Source organism: Giraffa tippelskirchi, chromosome 2 (genome assembly GCF_054371585.1).
Source record: "Giraffa tippelskirchi isolate mGirTip1 chromosome 2, T2T-mGirTip1v1.2.pri, whole genome shotgun sequence".
Classification (NCBI taxonomy): domain Eukaryota; kingdom Metazoa; phylum Chordata; class Mammalia; order Artiodactyla; family Giraffidae; genus Giraffa; species Giraffa tippelskirchi.
The window spans coordinates 175935667-175963178 of record NC_137276.1 but is presented as its reverse complement, the minus strand read 5'-3'; the positions used below and the strand labels follow the sequence as shown (position 1 = coordinate 175963178).

General features: G+C 37.3%; 1 protein-coding gene and 1 pseudogene across 46 annotated transcripts in view; both read left to right on the top strand.

Annotated features, from left to right (window-relative positions):
• GRAMD1C (GRAM domain containing 1C) overlaps positions 1–27512 on the top strand; it is a 99498-nt gene that overhangs the window by 24948 nt on the left and 47038 nt on the right. For 19 of the 46 annotated variants that reach the window (XM_081572153.1, XM_081572149.1, XM_081572186.1 and 16 more), the window contains exons 2-3: positions 357–441; positions 13467–13570. In XM_081572153.1, coding sequence (XP_081428279.1) covers positions 13470–13570 — 101 coding nt within the window. In that variant the 5' untranslated portion in view covers positions 357–441; positions 13467–13469. Of the gene's footprint in view, positions 1–356; positions 442–13466; positions 13571–19370; positions 19452–27314; positions 27355–27512 lie in introns of all 46 variants that reach the window. The other 27 variants (XM_081572192.1, XM_081572171.1, XM_081572175.1 and 24 more) reach the window with 4 other exon arrangements.
• On the top strand, positions 5749–7151 carry LOC145538994 (elongation factor 1-alpha 1 pseudogene; annotated as a pseudogene).

Genomic DNA, 27512 nt, shown 5'->3' with positions numbered 1-27512 from the left:
TTCAGTAGATTTTCCTGATGAAATATTTCTCATTTTATTGTATGCCTATGGTCAATTTCCAGTCAATTGAGATGATTGTTTTTGACAGTTTTTCCCTCCCCCAGCTATATGTTTGATTTTGCAGAATAGTTGCCAAAGTTCTCACTCCATCATCCTGAAAGCATCCTTTGCTTCCTTTTGGTGTTTTTTTTTGAAATGTTTATTTTATGTGGTTTTTCATATAAAGACATATAGAATATTGCACAAAAAGGTTATGATTTTAAAATCCATTTTAATTTTATTTTCTAAGATACTACAATTCAGCTCATTTAGTGATGATTATAATTAAACAGAAAATTAATTTTTTATCATTGCAGATTTCAAGTTCCACCTATAAAGACCGGAATGAAGAGTATAAAAGACAGTTCGCACATCTACCTGATACAGAGAAGCTGATAGCAGGTAAAAAATAAAAATGTTAAGAAGGTACAAAAACTCCTTTACTACCTCATCAAAATAGAGTTGATGAGTGATAATATTCATAGACTATTCAAGCCTTTATGCTCAGCAGAAACTGTTTTTCAAGATAAACAGCCTCTTATCATCTGTCAACAGACAATATAAAGTGGAGTTGTATAGATATGTGTGTCATTGACACTGTATCTGGATAGTACAATTATAGGTGGTTTTAGATTTCTACTTTGTAAATGTCTGTATTTTCCAAATTTTATACAATGAACAGGTTTATTATAGCAGTGAGGAAAAATACAAAAATTGTAAATTTTTTAAAAAGCACATACACATACTGAAAAATATGGACAAAATGTTAACCAAAATTATATACCTATACAAATTAACCAGCAACCCATCCAAAGGACCATCTCTCTAGATGGGTCCATCCTACAGGAAATCAGTCCTGAAAATTCACTGGAAGAACTGATGCTGAAGCTGAAATTCCAATACTTTGGCCACCTGATATGAAGAACTGACTCCATGGAAAAGACCCTGTTGCTGAGAAAGATTGAAAGCGGCAGAAGGAGATGAGAGGATGACATGGTTGGATGGCATCACCGACTCTATGGACATGAGTTTGAGCAAGCTTCAGGAGATGGTGATGGACAGGGAGGCCTGGTGTGCTGCAGTCCATGGCGTCGCAAAGAGTTGGACATGACTGAGCGACTGAACTGAACTGATACAAGTTAAAATATATAATTGGGATCATTCTGTACAAATGGCTTTAACTTCTTAGATTTAACCACATATTGGATCACTGTCTTCTGAAACAGAGAATCTTTAACCTTTAATTTTAAAAAACAACTCACTGACATTTCAAATCCACAGTTTCATACTTTATAGGTTAGTTCAATTAATATTTCTTAGTACTCAGTCTGTGCCAGAGACTATGATGTTTCTGAAGAACTTGGAGTCTCATGGAAAAACATCATATATAAACCAATCACTATGATTCAGGTTATATGAACAGTTTTAGCAAGGTACACAAGTATTATCTGGAAATAAAGATTTAGTGTACACCACAGTATCCTTCTAACTGATCTCTCTCCTAATCTTACATGCCTTCATTCTATTCAGTGCTATAGGTATAGTGGTTTTTCTAAGATGCACATCTGATCAGTTTAAAACCCTTCATGAATGGTATTCCAATGACCTTAGAATAAAGCTTGACTGCCTTTCTATGTGGCCTTTTGTATATGTTAATTATCCTTTCATCTCTCTTCCTTTATCAAGTTCCTGTCAGTCTCTAGTCTTTTTTGAAGTCAGCTTTCTTTATATATGTCATTTCCTTTTGTTTTTGGGCTTTTTAACTTCATTTTACCTAGAACTGTTTCCCTCTTCTATAGCTGGTTGTCTTTTATTTATATATTTTAAAATATATATTAATGTATTATGTCTATTTGCATATATATTTTGTTTATGTATTTCTCATTTAGGCATGCCTTTACTGTAAATTTGACTGGGCTGGTACAGCTCTTATATTCGTCTACTGCTCACCAGAGTAACAGTAGTAGTAGTAGTTAAAATGTGGAAACACTGAGCCCCCCAAGTGGCTCCTCATACCTTAGCTCTCCTGGCTTTACTTATAGGATTCCCAGGGCCTTCCCATAATCCAGCAATGAAAGGTTTTATATCTGATATAGAAAGGTCCTGATCCAGCACTGTGGTTGGTGACCAGTGTTATTATTGTAAATATCACCTCTGGATAGATACCTCCAATATGTACTCTTGTAGTGTCCTTCACATTCCTCAGAGTCCCTGGACTGCAAGGAGATGAAACCAGTCAATCCTAAAGGAAATCAGTCCTGAATATTCATTGGGAGGACTGATGCTGAAGCTGAAACTCCAATACTGTGGCCACCTGATGGGAAGAACTGACTCATTGGTAAAGACCCTGATCCTGGGAAAGATTAAAGGCAGGAGGAGAAGGGGACAACAGAGGATGAGATGGTTGGATGACATCACCGACTCGATGGACATGAGTTTGAGCAAGCTCCGGGAGTTGGTGATGGACCAGGAAGCCTGAGGTTATACAGTCCATGGGATCGCCAAGAGTCAGACACAACTGAGCGACTGAACTGAACTATTTATGTTATTGGGCTTCCCAAGTGGCGCTAGTGGTAAAGAGCCCACCTGCTAATGCAGGAGACATAAGAGGTTAAATCCCTGGGTCAGGAAGATCCCCTGGAGGAGGGCAGGGCAACCCACTCCAGTATTCTTGCCTGGAGAATTCTATGGATAGAAGAGCCTGGCGGGCTACAGTCCATGGGGTCGCAGAGAGTCGGACATGACTGTGATGAACACTTTCACTTTTATCTATATTATTTGCTATTGTAACCCTAGTACAAAGGTCAGTATTTGACATATAATAATGGGTACCCAGTGATTGAATGGATGGTTGATGGATAGAGAAATGAGTGAATAAATGAATTATCAGTGTCACTTAAAATCACCAGAATAGATGAGCTCAACCACGGATAACATAAAGAGTTAAGGTAACACTAACAAAAGAATGATGGCATCAGTAGAAGAAGATAATTCAGTAAAAATCAAATTTAGAAGGAAAGGTCAAATAATGTGTGAAGATCCAGTAGAAAGTAGTATCACAGTATTTTGGGGTATAAAGAGTTGTTAAGAGTCATAATAGTTTAACAGTGTGAAATACAGTTGAACTAAGTGAAAATAACAATTTGTAAAGTTGATCTAAAGTAACTATATAGAGGAAATATACAGTGTTAAATGAACATTTTAAAAAATGAAAAGAAAGTAGAATCAATAACCTAATGTTACACCTAATAAATCTATAGAAGAAGAGGAAATTAAACCTAAAGCTACGAAAGGGAAAGAAATGATAGAGACTAGAGCATAAATTAATGAAATTGGAAACAGAGGAAAAAGTAGAGAAAATCAATGAAGCCAAAGCTGTTTCTCTGAAAAAATTGATAAAATTGATAGGCTGAGAATCTGGTTACCCAAGAGAAATGATAGGTGACATGTATTACCAATATCAGCAATGGAAGAGGGTTCATCACTGCTGATCCCCTGAATATTAAAAGGATAATAAAGAAATACTGTGAACAACTCTATGCCCATAATGCGATAATTTAGATAAAATAGACCAATTTCTTGAAAAACACAAACTACCAAACCTCACACAAGAAGAAACATATAGCTGGAATAGCTCTATACCTATTAAAGAAATTGAATTTGTAGTGAAGAACCTTCCATAAAAAGAAAACTCAATGTAGACAGTGTCAGTGGTGAATTCTATCAACCATTTATGTAAGAAATAGTATCATTCCTTCCAGAAAATAAGAAGGATCACTTCCCAACTCATTTTATGAGACTAGTATTACCAAAATAACAAAACCAGACAGAAACATTCTAGGAAAAGACCAATATCTGTCATGAACATAGAAATAAAGAGTTGAAACAAAATACTAGCATAAGAGATTCAGCAATTTATAAGAGAAACTATGGATTGTGACCAAGTGAGGTTCATTCCAGGAATGCATGGCTGGTCCAGCATGTTAAAAAAAGAAAAATCAATCAATATATTTTATCATCTTAGACCAAATATGAAAAATCATATAATCATCTTAATAGATGCAGTAAAAGTATTTGACAGAATTCAACATTCTTTCATAATAAATCTCTCAACAAGTTAGAAACAGAACTTATTCTACTTCCTTAGAAGAAACTATGAAAAACCTCCAACTAACATTGTACTTAACGGTGAGAGACTGAATGCCTTCCACCTAAAATTAGAAACTAGGTAAAGATGTCTTCTCTCACTATTCTTACTCAACATTTTACTAGAAGTTTAAGTGCAGTAAATGCAGTAGACTTGAAATAAAAGGCATATACATTAGGAGAATAGGAAATAGAAGCTAACTTTATTGCCAATAGACATGATTATTCATTTAGAAAATCTCAGATAATCTACAAAAACTTGTAGATTTAATGAGTGAATTTAGTGATGTCTCGGTGGTAAAGAATCTGCCTGCCAATAAAGGAGATGCAGATTTGATCCCTGGGTCGGGAAGATCCCCTGGAGAAGGAAATGGGAACCACTCCAGTGTTCTTGCCTGGGAAATCCCATGGACAGAGGAGCTTGGCAGGCTACAGTCCATAGGGTCACAAAAGAGTTGGACACGACTTAACGACTGAACAACAATGATAACAGAATTGAAAATCATTTGAAGCTAAAAGAAACATTTATATACACTAGCAAAGAACAATTGGAATTGAAATTTTAAAAATAACATTTACATCAGAACTTCCCAATAATGAAGTACTTAGGTATAAATCTAACAAATATGTAGGCTCTATATGCTAACAAATGTAACACATTAACAAAAGAAGTCTAAATAAATGTTTATAGATTGGAAGACTCAATATTGTTGCGGTCTCAGTTCTCTCAAATGAAAAATCCCAGAATACTTTTTCATAGATAAGGAAATAGACAAACTGATTTTAAAATCTGTATGGAAAAAACAAAGGATTTAGAATAGCCAAAATAATTCTGAAAAAGAAGAACAAAGCTGGAAGACATACATTACTCAACTTCAAGACTTACTGTGAATCTACAGTAATCAAGACAGTCTTGAGATTTGCCAAGGATAGACATTTAGATAAATGGAACAGAAAATAGCTCAGATGTAAATTCATACAAATATTGTGAACTGATTTTTGACAAAGGTGCAAATGCGAAGATAATTTAATGGAGAAAAGTTCATCTTCAACAAATGGTGCTGGAACAATTAGATGTCCATATGCAGAAAAATGAATGAACCTTAATGCAAAACTCACACTATTTACAGAAATTACCTCAAAATGGATCATAGAACTAAATGTAAAACTGTAGAATTTGTAGAAGAAAACATCTGGGTTTTTTTCCTAGAGGAAATCTCTGTTTGGATTTGATGATGAATCTTTAGATGTAACACCAATAGCATGATTCACACAAGAAAGAATCGATAAGTTGTACTTTATCAAAATTAAAATCTTTTGCTATGCAAAAGATACATTTTAGAGGTTGAAAATATAAGACACAAACAGGGAGAAAATAGTTGATAATCAAATATCTGATTAAAAAAACAAACACACACGTCTATCCACAATATAAATTATTCTTAAAAGTTAACAGTAAGAACACAAACAACCCTATTAAAAAATGGGCAGATTAGCTCTTTTGCAACGGGTTTGCTGCCAGGACACAGGTGTCATGAAAACCACCATTAAACCTAAGCAAAAATGGGAGAGGAAAAGACCCCCATCAACATAGTTGTCACTGGGCACGTAGATTCAGGGAAGTCTACCATGACTGGCCATCTGATCTACAAATGTGGCGGCATCGATGAGAACAATTGAAAAGTTCGAGAAGGAGGCTGCAGAGATGGCAAAGGGCTCCTGCAAGTATGCCTGGGTCTTGGACAAACTGAAAGCTGAACGTGAGCATGGTATCACCATTGATATCTCCCTGTGGAAATTTGAGACCAGCAAGTACTATGTTACTATCACTGATGCCCCAGGACACAGAGATTTCATCTAAAACAGTCACATCCCAGGCTGACTGTTGTTCTGTCCTGATTGTTGCTGCTGGTGTTGGTGAATTTGAAGCCAGTATCTCCCAAGAACGGGCAGACCCGTGAGTATGCCCTTCTGGCTTACACTCTGGGTGTGAAACAACTAATTGTTGGAGTTAACAAAATGGATTCCACTGAGCCACCCTACAGCCAGAAGAGATACGAGCAAATTGTTAAGGAAGTCAGCACCTACATTAAAAAAATTGGCTACAACCCTGACACAGTAGCATTTGTGCCAATTTCTGGTTGGAATGGTGAGAACATACTGGAGCCAAGTGCTGACATGCCGGAGCCAAGTGCTAACCTGCCACGGTTCAAGGATGGAAAGTCACTCGTAAGGACGACAATGCCAGTGGAACCACCCTGCTCGAAGCTCTGGATTCCTTCCTGCCACCAACTCACCCAACTGACAAACCTTTGCGTTTGCCCTTCCAGGATATCTATAAAATTGGTGGTATCGGTACTGTCCCTGTGGGTCGGGTGGAGACTGGTGTTCTCAAACCTGGCATGGTGGTCACCTTTGCTTCAGTCAATGTAATAACTGAAGTGAAGTCTGTAGAAATGCACCATGAGGCATTGAGTGAAGCCCTTCCTGGGGACAATGTGGGCTTCAGTGTCAAGAACATGTCTGTCAAAGATATTTGTCGTGGCAGTGTGGCTGGTGACAGCAAAAATGACCCACCAATGGAAGCAGCTGGCTTCACAGCTCAGGTGATTATTTGGAACCATCCAGGCCAAATCAATGCTGGATATGCACCTGTGCTGGATTGTCACACAGCTCACGTTGCTTGCAAGTTTGCTGAGCTGAAGGAGAAGATTGATTGTCATTCTGGGAAAAAGCTGGAAGATGGCCCTAAATTCTTGAAATGTGGTGATGCTGCCATCGTTGATATAGTTCCTGGCAAGCCCGTGTGTGTCAAGAGCTTCTCTGACTATCCTCTCCAGGGCCGTTTTGCTGTGAGTGACATGAGACAGACAGTCGCTGTGGGTGTCATTAAAGCAGTGGACAGGCAGGCAGCTGGAGCTGGCAAGGTCACCAAGTCTGCCCAGAAAGCTCAGAAGGCCAAATGAAATTATCCCCAATACCTGCCACCCCAGTATTAATCAGTGTTGGAAGAACAGTCTCAGAACTGTTTGTCTCAATTGGCTATTTAAGTTTAGTAGTAAAAGACTTGGAGAAGGAAATGGCAACCCACTCCAGTATTCTTGCCTGGAGAATCCCAGGGGTAGGGGAGCCTGGTGGGCTGCCGTCTATGGGGTCGCACAGAGTCTGACACGACTGAAGCGATGCAACAGCAGCAGCAGCAGCGGCAGCAGTAAAAGACTGATTAATGACAACAATGCATTGTAAAACCTTCAGAAGGAAAGGAGAATGTTTTTGTGGTCCATATGTTTTGTGTGTGGCAGTTTAGGTTATTTTTTAAAATCAGTACTTTTTAATGAAAACAACTTGACTAAAAATCTGTCACAGAATTTGAGACCCATTAAAAAAAGTTTAATGAGAAAAAAAAATGGGCAAATTCTTTACCAAGGGAGATATATGGATGGCAAATAAGCATATGAAAAATTGCACACTATCATAGGAAAATACAGATTAAAAGCACAATTAAATAAGTGACATATCTGATAGAATTGCTAAAATTAAACACTAAAACAATGGACAGCACAAAATGATGATGAGGCTGCAAAGATATAAGACTCCACTGTGTTGGAAGATGTGGATGAGTATGACTAACCTCTGCCATAGAGAGCTCACCAGTCAGTTACCTGATATTGGTCCCTGTTCTAGCTGTCACTCTTTGTGATTCTCAGTGTGGAGTCTCTCTGGAGTGGCATAGCTTCACTCTTCTCTTGTGTATTTTTTGAGCTGAGACTTTCTCCACACTGTGGCTTATCCATTAGTGTCCACTTTCTGTCTCTTAAAATTTATCAAAACTCCTAGTCAACCAATGTACCCATTCTATGTACCCCTCAGCGTTGCAAAAGGAACAGAACTAGACATTCATGTCAACTTAGACCAGAAGTTCCATGGACTAGATTTGTTCTATGTACTATTCACGCTTCTAAATATGATTGTTGCTTTAAATATATTCTCTTGGGAGAACGTATACTTTTTATAGTGATATCATTGCTCAAAACATTTTTTAATGTCTCTGATTAAAAGAGTGAACAAGGTAGATTTTTACCCTAGAAAATGTTGCACTGGGGAAATATAATTAAAAACAAAATATCCTACCCACCCAGAAAACCTCTCTACAAAAGTAAAAGAGAAAGAAAACACTTGGTTTTATTATTGAATAAGCATTGAATTAGAATGTGATGGACATCACAAGCAATCTGCAAAAGAGATTGTGAAGGCGGAAAGAAATCTCCTCTTTTTATGTAGGCAGGCAGATACAACCATTACACATATTCTAAACATAAGTAATAACTAGCCCTCAAGTTAGAGGACCTGACAGCACCGTATGTCATATCAGTTTATCCTAAATTCATCTGGTAATTGGGGCAGCTGTGTTAGCTAATTGGCTTTATCCAAAGGAAAAATAAACTCACTTCTTAAAGACAGGAGTTAGTTTGCAACTTGAATCAAGGCACCCATGGAAATTACCCACGCAGAGAAACTGGGAGATGGGGTCTTATCATCCCTGTTGTTTACATTTGAAAGAGGTGGCGCCCAGGTCCTGGAGGAAACATCTGGGTTATAAAACTGGCAAGAGGCTTATTTTGCTTTTAAAAAGATTCACATCTCACAGGTGCAGAGATAGAATTTACAAGCTTTCTAAGGAAAAGGCTCTAAAGAGAGGAGGGGGATCTCTTTCCGTTTTTTTTTTTCCACCAGAGAAAATGAATGTCTTCTTTTTCAGTTTGCATCTGCCCTTACAGTTTGCTCAGGTAAAAAGCAAAGGGAAAAAAAACCCAAAAAACCAGCAATGTAAAGTATAAAAAAATGAGAATGGTTATCTTTTGTAGTTTATGTACTAAATTATAATAGAAAGCAATCCTAAAAATGCTGTTCCAAAGAGTCTTGCTTAAGCAATATCAACTTTCTTGGACTCCTAAAGATGATTGTGAGGTAGGAGATAGATGGACTTCAGATTGGAAATTTACAGTCAGCCACCCTTCTGCTTTCATTTCTTGAGATAAGAGGTGCTTCAGTTGAGGAATTTACAACTAATAAAAACAGAGTAAATAGCCAGTCTTTGTCTCTTACCTCAAGGGAATAATCGTGGCAAGGACAAAGAAAGGACAAAACCCTGTCTGCTAAGGGAGACGCTACACATGCGCAGAAAGGCTCCTTGGAGTAAAAAGTCAGAGGATAATTCGAGGCCATAATGACTCATGCTCCTCCCAGAAGCCTTCACTTCGAGATCCATCTTGGCTAGGGTGTGCGTGTAAACCTGAGGGAGGGTCCTGATACAAATTAACCAGGAGGGACACAGCAAGGTGACTGGCCTGAGGGAAGACGAAGACCCGGAAGACGGCCCCTTTATAAAGGATTTAAACTTGCCAAAAGGCGCGACTTTCTCTCTGAGCTAGCCCATGCGCCTTTCCGCATGTATTTTTCAATAAACTTTACTCTTTTCCACCTCCTTGCCTGATTTTTTTCAATAAACTTTTTGCTTTACTCTTTTCCGCCTCCTTGCCTGAATTTGTTCTTGACTAGGCAGGCAAGACTAGGGGCCTTAGCCCTAACTGCTGGCTCCTGTGGCCCAGTGGTTAGGACTCCTGGTCTTGGAAATTAGGAGCCTGCTTCCAGCTACCTTTTGCTGCTGCTTGCTGCAAGCTGCCACTTACTGCAAGCTGCCACTTACTGCTACTTGCATCTGAAATCAATTGCTGCTAGAAAAGAATACTTTGGGATGTGTATTTCCTGCCATTATTGTTTAAAAAACACATTCTCTTAATTCATCATCGTCTCCCTTACAGAGCTATGCCTAAATTCTTCTGTAAAATAGATAGTATATAAATAGTACATCTTGTTCATTTGAAAATGGGTGTACTACTTATTGTGCAAGCTTACTCTGGGAGTATATAGTGCTGATTCACTCCATCTGTATTCTTGTTAACACTTTTCACATATTTCCACTGTATCCTTTGTTATATTTTAGTTATTAAAGTAAATCTTTAGGCATTGGAGCCATTCACTTGTGCTGAAATTGATCATGTAAAAACTAGTAAGTTGATGTTAATACATGCATCAAAGTGACCTGTGCTGCTTGCTTAATTTACTTAACTTTATTCAGATTTTCCAGTAACCAGTTATAAGTTATAAAAGTTATAAAAGGGACTTCTCTAATGGCTCAGTGATAAAGAATCCAACTGCAATGCAGGAGATGCAGGAGATGCAGGTTTGATTTCTGTGTCAGGAAGGTCCTGTCAAGGAGGAAATGGCAGCCCACTGTAGTATTATTGCCTGGAAAACCCCATGGACAGAGGAGCCTGGAAGGCTACAGTCCACGGGGTCACACAGAGTTGGACACAACTGAGCGCGCACACGCGCGCACACACACACACACACACACACAGAGTTATGAATACATAAAACAATTTTTGACAAATATTATTCAGTTGTAGATGAATCAGATTGTTAATATGACTCAAATCAGGTAGAAGATTGCCTTCTGAAGTGCTGATTAGTGTTGTGGTACAGGTTTGTTAATCAGTAGGGAAACTGGGAGGAAAAAAGGTAAAATCCCTTTGCATTTAAAAAATTTTTTGTCCATTTTTGTCTGGGACTTATTGCTAGGAAGCCATCTTATAAAAAAACAACTTTAGTGAGGTAGGAGTTTATTACAATAAAACATGCCTGTTTTAGAGAGATTGTTTTTAAAAACCACTGGAAAAAAACCTGTCAATCTATGTCAAATAGTCTTCAGTTAAAATGTTAGCATAGCTTTGAATAGAGTTAACGTAAAATAGAGCAGCGGTTCTCAAATTGTGGTCTACAGACTAGCAACACTGACGTCAGGTGGGACCTTGCTAGATGTGCAGACTCTTCCTCTAGCCCAGACGTAGTTAATCGGAAACCTGGGGAGGGGCCTGGCAATCTGTGTTGTGATCAATCTACCAGGTATGTCTTTTTTTTTAATTAAAAAAATTTTTTTGAACTTTTTGTTTTATACTGGAGACAATCTGACTGCAGTTCAGGAGACACAGGTTCGATCCCTGGGTCGGGAAGATCCCCTGGAGGAGGACATGGCAACCCCTCCAGGGTTCTTGCCTAAGAAATCCCATGGACAGAGGAGCCTGGCAGGCTACAGTCCCATGGAGTTGCAAAAGAGTTGGATACAACTTAGCGACTAAACAACAACAGCCAATTAACAATGTTGTGATAGTTTTAGGTGGACAGCAAAGGGACTCATCCATATATATATACATGTATCCATTCTCCCCACAAACTCCCTTTCCGCAGACTGTCAGGTTATATTGAGCAGAGTTTCCTATGCTATGCAGTAGGACTTTGTTCTACCATAGATTTCTGATCTGATATTTGAGAAGAACTCAATTACTAAAATGTTTCAGTGGTTTAGATAAAGTTTCAGAATACCTCAAGATGACCTTTAGCCCCATCCCTGTTTTAGAGATGCATACTAGTCAATGAGTAACTTAATATGCTTAATTATTTGCTAGTATTTTTTCTTTTTTGGTTTGGTGGTGTCTCAGTTCTGTTTTGCTGAAGGAAGCACTGTGAAAGACTTGAGTTCCTTTGTTAAATTTTTAGTATTTGCTTAGAAATTTAACATGAGCAGATTTAAATATCTTGGGGTTCATAACCTCAATAACTTTTTCCTAAAATTACTGGTCACTTAATATCATTTTAAAATATATCAATTAAGCTAAATCTCCTCATAGCTGCTCTTTATATCTTATATTATTAATAATTTAGCAATGCTGTTTACATTAGCCACAGAGCCATGTCTTAATCTTAGAGGCATGGCGTTAACTTACTGGTAGGCAGTGGCATTTATCAGAGCCCTCTTGATTTTGCTGGATTTTAGTGCTGAGTTAGAGAGGACCAAATTTGAAGCTAAACTTAAAATGTGTAAAATTTATAGAGTTATCCTTGCTCCCTCCCTCACCCTCGTCCAACATCTAATTAGTTACCAATTCCCTATCTGTGTGTGTGTGCAAAGTCACTTCAGTCGTGTCTGACTCTTGGTGACCCTATAGACTGTAGCCTGCAAGGTTCCTCTGTCCATGGGATTCTCTAGGCACGAATACAGGAATGGATTACCGTGCCCTCCTCCGGGAGATCTTCCTGACCCAGGGATTGAACCTGTGTCTCTTGTGTCTCCTGCACTGGCAAGTGGGTTCTTTACCTCTAGTGCCGTCTGGGAAGCCCCAGTCAGTACTACCCCTTAAATATCTCTGAATCTAGCTACTTCTTTCTCTAGTGCTGCCATCTTTTGGTCTGAGCCACCATCAGTTTCCCCCTGGACTTCCTAATGATTTATCTAAATCCATTCTCACAGTGTGAATTATTTGGTGTTTAATAACATACGTCTGATTATGTTCCTTCCACTTGATACTCACTGATGGCTTTTAATAAAGTCCGCAGTCTGCCATGGTCTGTGAGACCTTACCTGATCCAGCTTTTCCAGCTTCTCTAGCTTCTCTAGCAAGAGATCTATCTTTGTGTAGTTGCTTAAAGGTATTGTTTCTTTCTACCACGGGGTCTTTGCACATCCTGTTCCCTCATGGTCCAGCTGACCCTTTATTGATCTTTAGATTTCAGTTTAAAAGTCACTTTTTCTGGAGAACTTTTCTATGTATATTCTCCCTGCCCCATATCCCATACCTGTGTGCTCCTTGTTGTACACTCTCAGCTTTCTCCACACTTTGGTCATTAGGCTTATTTTTCTGTTTGTTTATTGTATACCTTCTCCACTAGACAGCATTCCACAAGGGCAAGTTTTATTTCTGGTAACCCTGCTGCTGCTAAGTCGCTTCAGTCGTGTCCGACTCTGTGCGACCCCATAGACGGCAGCCCACCAGGCTCCCCTGTCCCTGGGATTCTCCAGGCAAGAATACTGGAGTGGGTTGCCATTTCCTTCTCCAGTGCATGAAAGGGAAAAGTGAAAGTGAAGTCGCTCAGTCGTGTCTGACTCTTAGCGACTCCATGGACTGCAGCCTACCAGGCTCCTCCATCCATGGGATTTTTCAGGCAAGAGTACTGGAGTGGGGTGCCATTGCCTTCTCCTGGTAACCCTAGTGACTAGCAAAAAATATCTGGTGTGTGGTGCTCAAAGTATAGGAAGAAGGGAATGAATGAATGAATGAACTAATGAACAAAGTGATGGCTTTCCATGGTTAAAGTAGTATGAGATTTGTGAAGTTGGCACAGTTTTTAGTTACTAAGCTGTTCCTTATTTCTTGTGTATGTAGATTATGCTTGCGCTCTTCAGAGGGACATTTTGCTTCAAGGATGACTCTACCTTTCAGAAAACTGGCTGTGTTACTATAGCAACATCTTCAGATGGGAAACTACAGTAAGACATGTTTTCATTAGATTTGCTGATATAAATAATTGCATAGACAGAAATATGTATACAATGCTCCTAAAAACAGTGTACTTTAGATTTCAAAGTAAGTTGATATATATTTATCTATACTTGTATACATCTACATTTATTTATGTGTAGTATAAGTGTGTAATATATTTTTCTTAATACACTGAGCTCCATCTGTATATATTTAATATAGCTGGGAAAGAGATTTCAGGTTGAAAAAAGCTTGAACACACCTCTTTTTGGCTGCCAAAAGCATGTCTTATATGACAGACTGAGTTTTGTTTGTGTCTCTGTGTGTTTTAAAATGGAACATAAACACTCACGTGTCTTTTTACACTTTATCCTAATATTAGATAATAGGAGCTAATGGAGGAAATTACTGAAGGAAAGAATGTCTGTTCACCATGTTTTCCTCCGAGAATACAAACTTATTAACTCCTGCTCAAATTTTTTGTAGTTTATTATTTACAGAAAAGTTTCTCTCATATTTTTCATTTCTTAATTATGAGGTAGGTGGGATAAACCTTAGCAAAACATCCTTATTATTTCTAAATACTCTAATAGTTCTACGATCGTTGTTTAGTCAATACCTTCACAGTATCAACTAATAAAAATGAGCAGTTCTGGTGAACAGAGATTTGGTAGCATATAAGTAAAGACATAAACATTGCAACCTTTTTTTAGAATGGCAATTTGCTTTAGCTGCCATCATTTTTATTATGCACCTACAATATCCATCAGTTCTTGGTATGAAGAATCTTTCTCTACTCACCTGGAAAATTAATTAAAAGCTCTGGATGTAACTTTAGAAGCAAAATGCTGAGAAAGAAAAAGAAATAAGGAAGGAAGAAAGAAGGAAAACATGGTAGGGGATGAAGGAGAAGAAGGAAGGAGGGAAACAGAAGGAAATGAAAGAGAAAAGAGGCAATAGAACAGGGGACAGGGGAGATAAATAGATTGAATCATTATAATGATACTTTTTAATCTTGTAAGGTTTCTTTCACATGTACTGTTCATTTTAAACAGTCTCATCATTACAAAACACTTCCAAGTACAGTACAAAGAACTTTTCCCCTGGAAATTATTTGAGAATAAGTTGTCACTCTGAAGCCTTATCATCCCAGACATCACCCCAGATAGTGTAGCATGTATTTCCATCAAAGACGTTCTCCCACCTAACCACTGCATGACCATCAAATTCAAGAATTTAGTATTGATCATTGTCACTGCTGAGTTCTCAAACCTGTTTCAGTTTCCTCTATTATCCCAATAATATCCTTTATAGCAAATAGACCCAGTTCAGAAATACATATTACATTTAGTTGTTAAGGTGTTTAATTTCTATATTCTAAACTAATCTCTTGGTCTTTCCTTGACTTTTGTGCCCTTGACACTTCTAAAGATTATGTTAATGGATAAGTTATTTTGTAGGATATCCCTCAGTTGTGTTGTCTGGTATTTTCTTATGATAAAGTTTTGTAGTTTTGGCAGAAATAGCACAGAAGTTATTCTCTGTTCTTTCCATTACATCCTCTCAGATGGTGGGGCTTCTTAAGTGGCGCTTGTGGTAAAGAACCTGCCTGCCAGTGCAGGAGACAAAAGAGGCATGGGTTGGATCCCTGGGTCGGGAAGATCCCCTGGAGTAGGAAAAGACAACCCACTCTAGTATTCTTGCCTGGCAAATTCAATGGACAGAGGAGCCTGGTGGGCTATAGTCCGTGGGCCACAGTTGAGCAACTGAACACACACACACACACACACATGCCTTGCTGTTGATATTCTTGATATTCACTTTGATCACTTAAATAAGGCAGTGTAAATAAGACTTTACTGTAAAGTTAGTCTGTTTTCCTTTGTAATTATGTTTTGTAGTAAGCTACTTTGAAACTATGTAAATATACAGTTCCTCATTCAAATTCATTCATTTACTCATATCAGTGTGACCTCATAATGTCTTATTTTAGTTAATAAGTTATAATCCACTGCTATCATTATTTATTTTGATACACAAATTGTCCCAAGTTTGGTCAGTGGGAGCCCCTCAAGTTGGCTCTAGTATCCTTTTGACTGTTTTCAGGATTATTTGAGCATTTCCTTGCTTTTTAGCACAAGGTGTTACAGGCTTTCCCCATCTCAGTCCTGGAATCAACCAGGGCGTGAGAGCACAGTAGTCCTGACCCCCAGGCTCTTGAGTGCAGACTCGGCAGTTGTGGTATACGGGCTTAGTTGCTCTGTGGCATGTGGGATCTCCCCAGATCAGGGATCAAACCTGTGTCTCCTGCATTAACAGGCAGATTCTTTACCACTGAGCCACCAGAGAAGCCCTAAAATAAACTTATTCTTAATTGTAGAATTAATATGTCTGATGAGAAAAAATGATAAATTTCTCTATGGCAGAACAATCAAACTAAGTTAGAATTGAAACACACGTAACACACCCCAGCATGTCCCCATTTGGGATAGGCCTCTCCCAGTGTGCAGTGTACATCTGTGTTATGTGTTAACCAGACCTCCTGGGGCAGGAGGCTATAATCAACCTTTGAGGAGAATACACCTATTCTTCAGACACCAGTGTTGTAATTTTAAGATTAATATATCTTTTTCCATCCCATACAGGGGTTCTCAGTGAGCTAAAGGCTCACTCTGTACATACACACTTGACCAAACATTTCTGATGAACTTTATAATTTAACCTGTTAATACGATGCCTGATTCTTTGTCTAACTGCATCTCTAACTGCTGACTAGTAGAACAGGCCTCAGAAATTTCTGGCTGACTCTGGGCTATAATCTTCAGTTTGGCTTGAATAATTTCTCTTTTTTTCTTGGCTTGATGATTAATTGAATTTTTGTCCATATATGTATACTTTGCATTATTTGACAAAGTCATCAAACAGTTCTGAAACTAACATCTTCCTTCCATGCTAATCTCATTGCCTTTTTAGAGGCAAACACTGTTATCAGTTTGGTATTTATCTTTTCAGGGCTTCCCTGGTGGCCCAGTGATAAAGAACCTGCCTGCCAATGCAGGAGACTCAGGTTCAATCCCTGGGTTGGGAAGATTCCCTGGAGAAGGAAATGGCAACCCACTCCAATATTCTTGCCTGGGAAATCCCACGGACAGAGGAGCCTGGTGGGCTGCAGTCCATGGGATCACATAGATCTTTTCATACCTTCCCTTTGTATTTACACGTATAAATGCATATATATAAGCATATATCTTTGCTTTGTTTTTAAAGTAAGTGCTATCCTATACTTGTTGTTCTTCAGTTCTCCTTTCTTAAAAAAGGACTTAACATTATCTCTTGGAGTCACGGGTTAGCACATATAGATCAGTCTATCTCTGTTTATTAATGTGCTGTATAATATTTTGTAGAATGGATTTACCATGGTTTCCTAGACCATTAGTTCATTTCCATTGTTTTATTACAAACAGTACTGTGGTGAACAGCCTGACCATGCTTGCTTAAGCTCATGTGTGGCTCTTTCTCACATAGATAATGGAATTTCAGGGTCAAACATTTAAATTTTCATAATGATAACAACAACTAGCTTTTGCCAAGCATATAATACTTGTTCTAAATACTGTGTATTTTTACATTTATTTTCCCTTTGGTTCTCACACAAATTTGCTACCATAATTATTCTTATTGTATACATGAGGAAGCTAAAGAAAAGTGACTCAAAGTCATAGAACTAAGTGGTAGAGCCAAGATATGAACCTAGGTAGTTTAATTGCAGAGATCTTGGTCCTAACTACCTCGCTATATTGATTCAGTGATCTCTTTTCCATCATCATGGGGGGAAAAACTACACTATTAAATATTTATCTTACAGTGTGCTCTATTGTATTAGGGAAAGGTTAATTGTGGTACTATTAGTTGTTTTTGTTTCTAGCATGTGTTCTGTGCCCCAACAGCTTAGAGATATCATTATCCCAGAACTTCTCCCAAATTAAGGTTTCTATTATTATTATTTTGGCCACACGCATGGCTTGTGGGATCTCACTTCCCTGACCAGGGACTGAACCCAGGCCATGACTGTGAAAGCCTGGAATCCTAACCGCTAGGCCACCAGGGACCTCCCTAGGTTATTATTGAAGCAAGATTTATTAACAGATTTTTAAAGTTGGATATATAAAAAGGAATAAAATGAGATGGTAATTTATATAAATTATCCAGAAAGATGGGAGTGTTAAGAAGTTAAGAATGTGGTTTTAGCATACAAGAGTGGATAAAGTTGATAACAAAGTATCAAGTTTAAAAGGTGGAAATTGGTAAACATAACACTGTGGTGAAAAAGAGATGGACTAGGAGATTTTTCTTATAAGAAGAGGATATAGAGAGTAGTAAATAATGATTAGGTCACTTATTATATATGTGATTGTAGTTGGAAGAGTTCCTAGCTATATCCCTTTTATAAAATGCTTTGCTTTTTGAAGACTATTATATAAACAAGATTATTAATTGGAAAAATATTACTTTAAAATCTTTCTATGAAAAGTATAAGCACCCCAAATATTACTTTGTTTGGCATTTTATTTAATAAATCAAACATGGAACTGAGCTTTCTCCTTCCTAAAAATAACCAATCAATCATGAAAAGTCACTAACTAGAGGATCAGAAGAGATGATATACTGAGATACTGTATTTAGTGCTGCCACTTGTTATATTTTCTCATGAAAGCTTATTTTATGGTGTGACTTTGCAAAAATCCATTATATACAGAAGAAGAGATAGGGCTAAAAGAAGACATGGAATAATAGATTGAAGCATACTGGTTTTCTTCTACAACATTCAAAGCAAATGAATGTTGTTAACATGGATGTCTTATGATTATTTGACATTAGGTATTTCTGGATTTTTTTTAGAAGACTATGAAAGATGATACTTTAAATTAGGATCTTTAAAATGAATCTATCTCTGACATCCACTTGCATTTTTTCTTATCCTTTACGTATATTTGGCTCAGATGGCTACCAGTCATCTCTATTTGCAAAGTTTAGAATAAATAAAATTTTAACTTTTGTCATAAGTTTATTTAGATTGAGTTTAGTAGTTAAACTACAATGAACATAAATAGCTACCCATTTCAAGCTCATTTCCCTAGTAAATATTGATAAAATGATTTTGCTCTAAGATCTAATTTTAAAAGACCCCTTGTTCATGCACAAATTACCTTGTTTTCTCCAATTGTAAGAACTTCCCTGGTGACTCAGACGGTAAAGAATCTGCCTTTACCTGGGTTTGATCCCTGGGTCCAGAAGATCCCCTGGAGAAGGGAATGGCTACCCACTCTAGTATGGGTTTCCCGGGTGACTCAGTGGTAGAGGATCTGCCTGCAGTGCAGGAGCCGTGGATTAGATCCGTGGGTTGGGAAGATCACCTGGAGGAGGGCATGGCAACCCATTTCAGTATTCTTGCCTGGAGAATCCCATGAACAGAGGAGCCTGGCAGGCCGCAGTCCACAGGGTCATAGAGTTGGACACAACTAAGTGACTTAGCATAGCAGCACCCACTCCAGTATTCCTGCTTGGAGAATTCCACTGACAGAGGACCTTGACAGGTCCATGGGGTCGCCAAGGGTCGGTCGCGTCTGACCAATTAACACACACACACTTGTACTCTAGTGAAAAGTTTAACAAAAATAGCATATAAAGTATGCAATGGTGACCTGCTAGCTTGATTTGACCATAGCAAGTGCCAGGAGACTGTTATGATGGATAGTTTCCCCTTTTTCTTCTGTAATAGTGAAATTGACCTATTATTTGTCTTTTCAGTTTTTCTTCACATCTTTTGCTGCCAGGGATAGAAGTTACCTCAGTATCTTTAGGTTGTGGCAGAAGGTACTATTAGTCAAAGTAAGTGTTCATACCAGAGGCTGGTGCTTGTTATAATACCAACCTCCCAATGTGTGCCTAACCAGTGTTTGTGAGTTGAAAGCTCCTTTTTATTTTCCTGGGGTTAATTTTAACTAGACTATTCAAATCCAAGAAGAAACTTGAAGCAAAGCAAAATCCATAGTTACAAGTTAAGATGTTAATTGAAATCCCCAGGGTAACCACTGAGAAAATAACTTAAAAATAACTTACCCTCCAAAACAAGGTAAACAAAACATAAAGGGAATGAAAATGACACACTAGAAATATCTGTTTAACACATTGGAAGGCGGTAATGGAGGAATAGAGGGACATAAAAAGACCTAAGACACAGAAAACAAATAGAAAGATAGTAGACATTACATTAAATCATTAAACATAAGCAGATTAAACTCTTTAAACGGAAGGCAGAGATAGTCAGGATGAATGAAAAAAACATGATTCAGCTAACTACAAAAGACACATTATATTTAAAGATAGAAAGATAGTCAATGAAAGACACATTAGATTTAAAGAGAGGAACATATGGAGAGTAAAAGGATGGAAAAAGATATACTGTGCTAACAGTAACCAAAAGAGAGCTGAAATGACTATAGTAATAGCAAACAAAATAGGCTTAAAGACAAAAATTACTAGAGACAAGGAACAATATTTTATAACATAAAATATTATTTTATAATAATAAAAGGATCAATATATCTAGAATTGATAATAATTATAGACTTATATGTACCTAATAAAACACTAAAATATATAGAACAGAAATAAATCGGCACATAAACATAAATAAATAAAATACATGGAACAAAAACTGGCAGAATTGAAGAGAAAACAGGGAATTCAACAGTAATAGCTGGGAGATTTCAATACCCCACTTTAAATGATGGTAGAATAACTAGACAGAAGATCAGGAAGGAAATAAAACACAAACAAAACTATATAACTAGAACTAAAAGACATCTATGCGACATTCCACTCAAAACAGAGTACACATCCTTCTCAAGTATAGATGGAACAGTCTCAGAACAGCCCATACCCCAGGTCATAAAACAAGCTTTAATAAATCCAAAAGAATTGAGATAATACAAAATGTGTTCTCTAATCACAGTAGAATGAAATTAGAGTTCAGTAATAGAAGGAAATTTGGGAAATTCACAAAAAAGTGGGTATTAAGCATAATATTCGTTGAAAGCCAATGAGTGAAAGAAGAAATCACAAGGAAAATTAGAAAATACTTTGAGTAAATGAAAAGAGAAACACAGCTTACCAAAACTTACGAGATACAGCTAAAGCAGTGCCTAAGAGGGAGATTTACAACTTAAACACCTACATTAAAAAAGAAGAGTGATCTCAAATCAATAACTTAACTTTCCACCTTAAGAAATTAGAAGAAAGGGAGGAAACTAAACTCAAAGCAAATAGAAGCAAGGAAACAGTAAAGATTAGAACAAAAATGAATGAAATAAAGAATGGAAAAATAATGTTAATTAAAAGAACTGTAAATTCTTTATTTGAAAAGATCACCAGAATTGACAAACCTTTAGCCAGGTTACCCAAGAAAAAAGATTAAAATTATTATGTTCAGAAGTGAAAGTGGTAACATTACTACTAACCTTACAAAAATCAATGGTTTATACTATGAACAATTGTATACCAACAAATTAATTAACCTAAACGAAATGGACAAATACCTAGAAAGTCACTATTGAAACAAACTATTGAAACTGACTCAATCAGAAATAGAAAATCTGAATAGACCTATAACTAGGAAAGAGATTGAATTAGTAATCAAAAATCTACCAACAGAGAAAAACTGAGGCTCAGATGGCTTCATTGATGAATCTGTCAAGTGTTACAGTCGAATTAACACCAATCTGTTAATTGGTGTTCCAAAAAGGAGTTCCCAGCTTGCTCTGTGAAGGCAGCATTATTACCGTGATACCAAAACCAGACAAAGAACATCACAAGAAAACTACAGACCAATATTTATGTTCATTGTGTCTATGAATGTAGAAACAAAAATCCTCAAGAAAATATTAGCAAGTCAAAATCAGCAACATATAAAAAGATTATATACCATGATTTATACAAGGTTGTTCAACACATGAAAATCAATCAATGTAATACACTATTAGTAGAATAGAGGACAAAAAACATGATCATGTCAATCAGTACAGAAAAAGTTTTTGACAATATACAACATCCTTTCATGATTAAAAAAAAAACAAAATGCAAAACAAGCTAGGGTTAGCAAGGAATTTCATCAGTTGGATCAAGTTCATAGCCACATATTTACTGGTGAGAGAGTAATCGTTCCCCTTTAAGGTCAGGAATAAGACAAGGATGTCCTTTCTTGCCACTTCTATCCTACATTGTATTGAAGGTTCTAGCCAGGAAAATTAGACAAGGAAAAAAAGTAAAAGACATCTACTTTAAAAATGAAGAAATAAAACTATCTCCACTGACAGATGACATGTTTTTCTATATATAAAATCCCAAGAAAACCAATAAAAATGTGCTAGAACCAATACATAAATTCAGCAATTGTTGGAAGAAATTAAAGGCAACTTAAGTAAAAGAAAAGAATCTCATGCTCATGGATTAGATAACTTAATATGCTAGAATGACAATACTCCACAAGTTAATCTGCAGATTTAATACAATCCCTATCAGAATCCCAACTGGCATTTTTATAGAAATTGACAAGTGGACCCTAAAATTCACATGGAAATGTAAGTTACCCAGAATAGCAAAAAGAATCTTGAAAAAGAAGAGCAAAGTTGGATGAATTAGTCTATTAGGTCTGCCATGACAAAATGCCATCAACTGAACAGCTTAAACAACAGAAATTTATTTTCTTAGAGTTTTGGAACCCAAAGGCCCCCATCTCCAAATACCATTACACTGGGAGTTGGGGCTTCAACATATGGATTGTAGGTGGACACAATTCAGACTAAAGCAACCTCATTTAACTTTAATTTTCTCCTTAAAATCTCTATATCCAAGTATAGCCATATTGGGGGTTAGAGTTTCAACATGTGAATTTGGGGGAATACAATTAGGTTCATAACACTAGAAGACTTATGCTTCTTGATTTCAATGTTTAGTACAAACCAGTAATCAAGGCAGTATAACTGCTGGCAAGGGTCTAGACATACAGATTAATGGGGAAGAATTGAGAATCTAGAAATCTTAAAATTATCAATCATAAATTGATTTTTGACAAGGGTGCCAAACCAATTCAGTGAGGAAAGGATAGTGCTGGATTCACCAAATGGTTTGCTGTTGTAATAACTAGATATCAACATGCAAAAGAGTGAATTTTAACCCCTACGTCATACCATATACAACAACTAACTCAAAATCGATCATAAGCTTAAATGCAGGTCTAAAAGTATAAAATTATCAGAAGAAACTCTAGGTGTAAATACTCATGACCTTTGGATTAGACAGTGGTTTCTTAGCTATGACATCGAAAGCTCAAGTGACAAGACTTCTCTGGTGGTCCAGTGGTGAAGGCTCCATGCTTCCAGTGCAGAGGGCGTGGGTTTGATCCCTGGTCAGGGAGCTAAGATCCCACATGCTGCATGGCCAAAAAGCTCAAGTGACAAAAGAAAAAAATAGATAAATACAGTTTTATCAAAATTAAAAGCTTTTGTGTTTGATGGGGCCCATCATGAAAGGGAAAAGACAACTAACTCATAGATTGGGAGAAAACATGTGCAAGTTATATATCTGAGGAGATATTTGTATCCAGAATACATGAAGAACTCTTACAACTCAACAGGAAAAAGACAAATAGCCAAGTGAAAAATGGGTAAAGGTTTTGAGTAGTAATTTCTCCAAAGAACATATGCAAATGACCAAGTACATGCAAAGATGCTTAGGGTCATTAGCTATTAGAGAAACATACATCAAAACTACAATGAGATATACCACTTCACACCCACTGGGATAGCTAAAATAAAAAGACAGACATTAACAAATGTTGAACATGTGGTTAAACTGGAGCTCTCATGCATTGCTGGTGGCATTGTAAAACTTTGAAATGTTTGAAAAACAGTTTGGCAGTTCCTCAAAATGTTGAATATAGAGCTACCATATGACCCAGCTATTCCATTTCTGGGTTTATGCAAGAAAATTGAAAGCATATGGTTCACACAGAAACTTGCAATCAAATATTCATAGCATTATTCATAGTGGCCAAAAAATGGAAATATCAACAGATGAAAGTATGCATAAAAATATACAAAATGTATATTCATACAATGGAATATTATTTAGCAATAAAAAGGAGTGAAGTATGGATGCATGGTACAACATGGTAAACCTTGAAATGTTGTGCTATGTGAACCAAGCCAGTCCTAAATGAACACATATTGTATGATTCTATTTTAATTAAATGTCCAGAACAGGCAAATTCATAGAAGTTAAAAATAAATTTGTTGCTAGGGAGAGGGAGGAATGTGGAGTGACTGCTAATGAATTTGGATTTCTTTTCAGGTTGATGAAAATATTCTAAAGTTAGTAGGGATAGTTGTACAACTCAGGATATTCTAAATACTACTGATATGTATGCTATTAGAAAAGTGAATGTAATGATATGTGAATTATAGCTCAGTAGAACTGTTATTTTTAATTTTTTTGACAGATATTTATTTCTCTATAGCCATTATTTTGCAATAACATTAAAAATATTTTATTTTATATTGGAGTATATTTGATTTACAATGTGTTAGTTTTGGGTATACTGCAAAGTGGTTTAGTTATACATCTCGGCTTCCCTGGTGACTCAGATGGTAAGGAATCTGCCTGCAATGTGGGAGACCTGGGTTTGATCCCTGGGTTGGGAAGATCCCCTGGAGGAGGGTATGGCAACCTACTCCAGTATTCTGGCCTGGAGAATCCCCATTGTCAGAGGTGCCTGGTGGGCTACAGTCCATGGGGTTGCAAAGAGTTGGACATGACTGAGTGACTAAGCACAATGCAGCACATGGATATATTTATTCTTTTTCAACTTCTTTTCCATGTAGGTTATTACAGAGTATTGAGTAGAGTTCCCTGTGCTATATAGCATGTCTTTGTTGATTATCTATTTTATATATAGCTATGTATATCTGTTAATCCCAAATTTCTAATTTATCCCCCCTGTGCCACCTTTCCCCTTTGTTAAACATGTTTGTTTTCTAAATCTGTGCATCTGTTTCTGTTTTGTAAGTTCATTTGTATCATTTCTTTAGATTCCACATATAAGTGATATCATGTGATATTTGTCTTTGACTTCACTTTGTGTGATAATCTTTAGGTCCATCCATGTTGCTGCAAATGGCATTATTTCATTCTTTTTTATGCCTGAGTAACATTTCATTATATGTATGTACCACATCTTCTTTATCTGTTCATCTGTTGATGGACATTTAGGTTGCTTCCATATCTTAGCTATTGTAAATAGTGCTGCAGTGAACATTGGGGTGCATGTATATTTTCGAATTATGGTTTTCTCTGGATATATGCCCAGGAGTGGAATTGCTGGATCGTATGGTAGCTCTATTTTTAGTTTTTTTAAGGAACCTCCATACTGTATGCTTTTAGAAAAGTGAATTTTATGATATGTAAATTATAGCTCAGTAAAGCTGTTATTTAAAAAAAAAATATGGCTTGAAGGAAGAGTAGAGATTTCCAGATTATAAGAAATGCTTCTTCTTTGCAGCAGGAGTTTAAATACCACTGTCAGAAACCTTACCTCCTCTCCTCCCCACCACCCAGCTAAGCCCCTCACTAGAGTGCTCTTAGGATTGAATAGCTTCTGATTTTTCAGGCAGCTGCTGAGGTCAGGGTCTTTCAAACAGTACTCTGCTTGAATGCTCTCTCTTTCCCTGAATGCTGGGAGACTCAAAGTGACCTGGAAGTCAGGAGATAGAGAGAGAGGAGAGAAGTGGGTAGGGGTGGGGGTGGGGGATCTCGTTAAGCCCAGCCCCTCCTCCCTCCTGAAGGGAAAAGACAAGGTGGGCAGGGCAGCCTCAAGGCCAACCTCCTCCCACTCCCTTAAGTCTGTATTGTCGTTTGGGTGTCCAGTCTCCCCAGAGCCCCATGCCTATGCTTCTACCTGGGAGATGCTTAGGGTGGTGGGCCTAAGGATGCTGGGTCCAGTGGTGCATGGCAACCACCTAGGGAGAACACCAAGCAAATGCAGTAAGCCCTAAGCACCGGCAACTCCACTCTGCCCTTCCAGGTCATGATGCTGGAAGGCCCCACCTTACCTCCTGGGCTGCTGTTACTGGCAGGGGCTGAAAACTCCAGTATTGCCCTAGGGACATATTGTGATTAATCCTGCCTGCCCCCCAAATACCAAGTGTTTTCCAAGTGCATTCCCTCATTCTAACAAGGAGCCTGAGACTGCCACTGCAGTTTGTGTTTGTTATACCTTGGATCTGAGTGTCCTCTCCAAATCACTTTTGCACTTATCACATGCAAGTGAGTTGGGACGCATCCTCACTAAAACAAATACCTCCAGGGAAATGATAAAGTTCAGGCTTACAGAAGAGCTAGGAGAAACTGAGATCTGAAATTTAGTGGTCAAAGGAAAAAAAAAGCTCTTTGAAGTGGGTGAAAGAGAGGGACTTGCAGAATACTTCTGAGGCCGTCATAGCCAAGTAACATTTTGTCTATAGGCTATGAGTAAAAGCTAACCCTTTTTGAAAACTTCCTGATGTCTCCCATGTTTTTGATGTATACATGAGGAGTATCGCCATCTTTACTGTAGTTATGCCTTTCAAATCTTTGCATTGCTTGGTTATCTTTAACATTGAACATGCAACTCTATTTCAAGTGGACAGTATACTCTCGTTTAAAATGATTTTTTTTGGCTATACCACATGGCTTATGGGATCTTAGTTTCCCGACCAGGAATTGAACTCGTACCCTCAGCAGTGAAAGCACAGAGTCCTAACCACTAGACCACCAGGAAATATCCCTATACTCTCATTTTAATAAAGAGAATGGTTACTGTTTCTGGTCTATACTATGACAAAAATAAATGTTTATGCATATATGTTAAATACTATACACAACTTAATGAAAGTTGAAGGTGAGATCTCAGTTTTAAAGCTGTCCTAATTGGAATTTTAAACACTGTAGAATTCACCGAGAGAAGGAATTAGAAAACAGAATCAACAGCAGAGCTACTCTTCCTGTACTCTCATAGTGATCTTTGAAGTGCAGTCCTTTTTAACATATTGATATCTGTAACAATAATAGTAACTCCCACTTAGGAAGTATTAGGTGCCAGGCATAGGGCTAGATGCTTGATGTAGTCTTAGTATTGTCCATAATTTTATGAGCCTTAATTATCTTCTAGTTTTTTAAAGTGATAAGCCACATTAGTTAGATTCGTTGATCTTTTGTAATCCTATATTTAAAAAGAGAAGGTAAAAACCCCAATCCGTAAATTATACAGCCTAACTACAAAATTCTAGAAAAAACACAAGTAATGTGAATAATAAATTTTGCATATATTCAAACTATTTTTAGATAGTGTAAGTTCAGAATATTATAATCATATTTACTTGTAATTCAGGAATTTGAGAGTGAAGTAAGTGTTATTTTTGCTTACTTTTGTCTAAGAAAGCCTTAAAGCATATTAATCTAGATAAAAGATTACTCCATTAGGATTGATTAAGACAACAGGATGATTTTAAATTTCTCTCTCTGTGTGTGTATGTTATATATGTGTGTATTTAATTTCTCCAGTAAGATAAATCTACAAGAGGGGAAAAAAGCCTGAGGAAGATATGGTGCCTTTGAGAAAGAATGTTTTTTAAAGTAAATTTTTTCCCATTCATACAGTTCTCTGATGCCTTCCTTCAGCAAGGGCAGTTTATTTCAGGTATTTGACTTAGTTTACTTACTGTAAGTCTCCAATGTTTAGACATGTGTCTCAAGTGTCACCATGTCATTCATGTTGTAATTGATAGTGCTTCAGCTTAGTTCACAACCTTTGAGTTTAGCACCTTCCTGAAGACAGCACATTGAGTGGTTGGGATT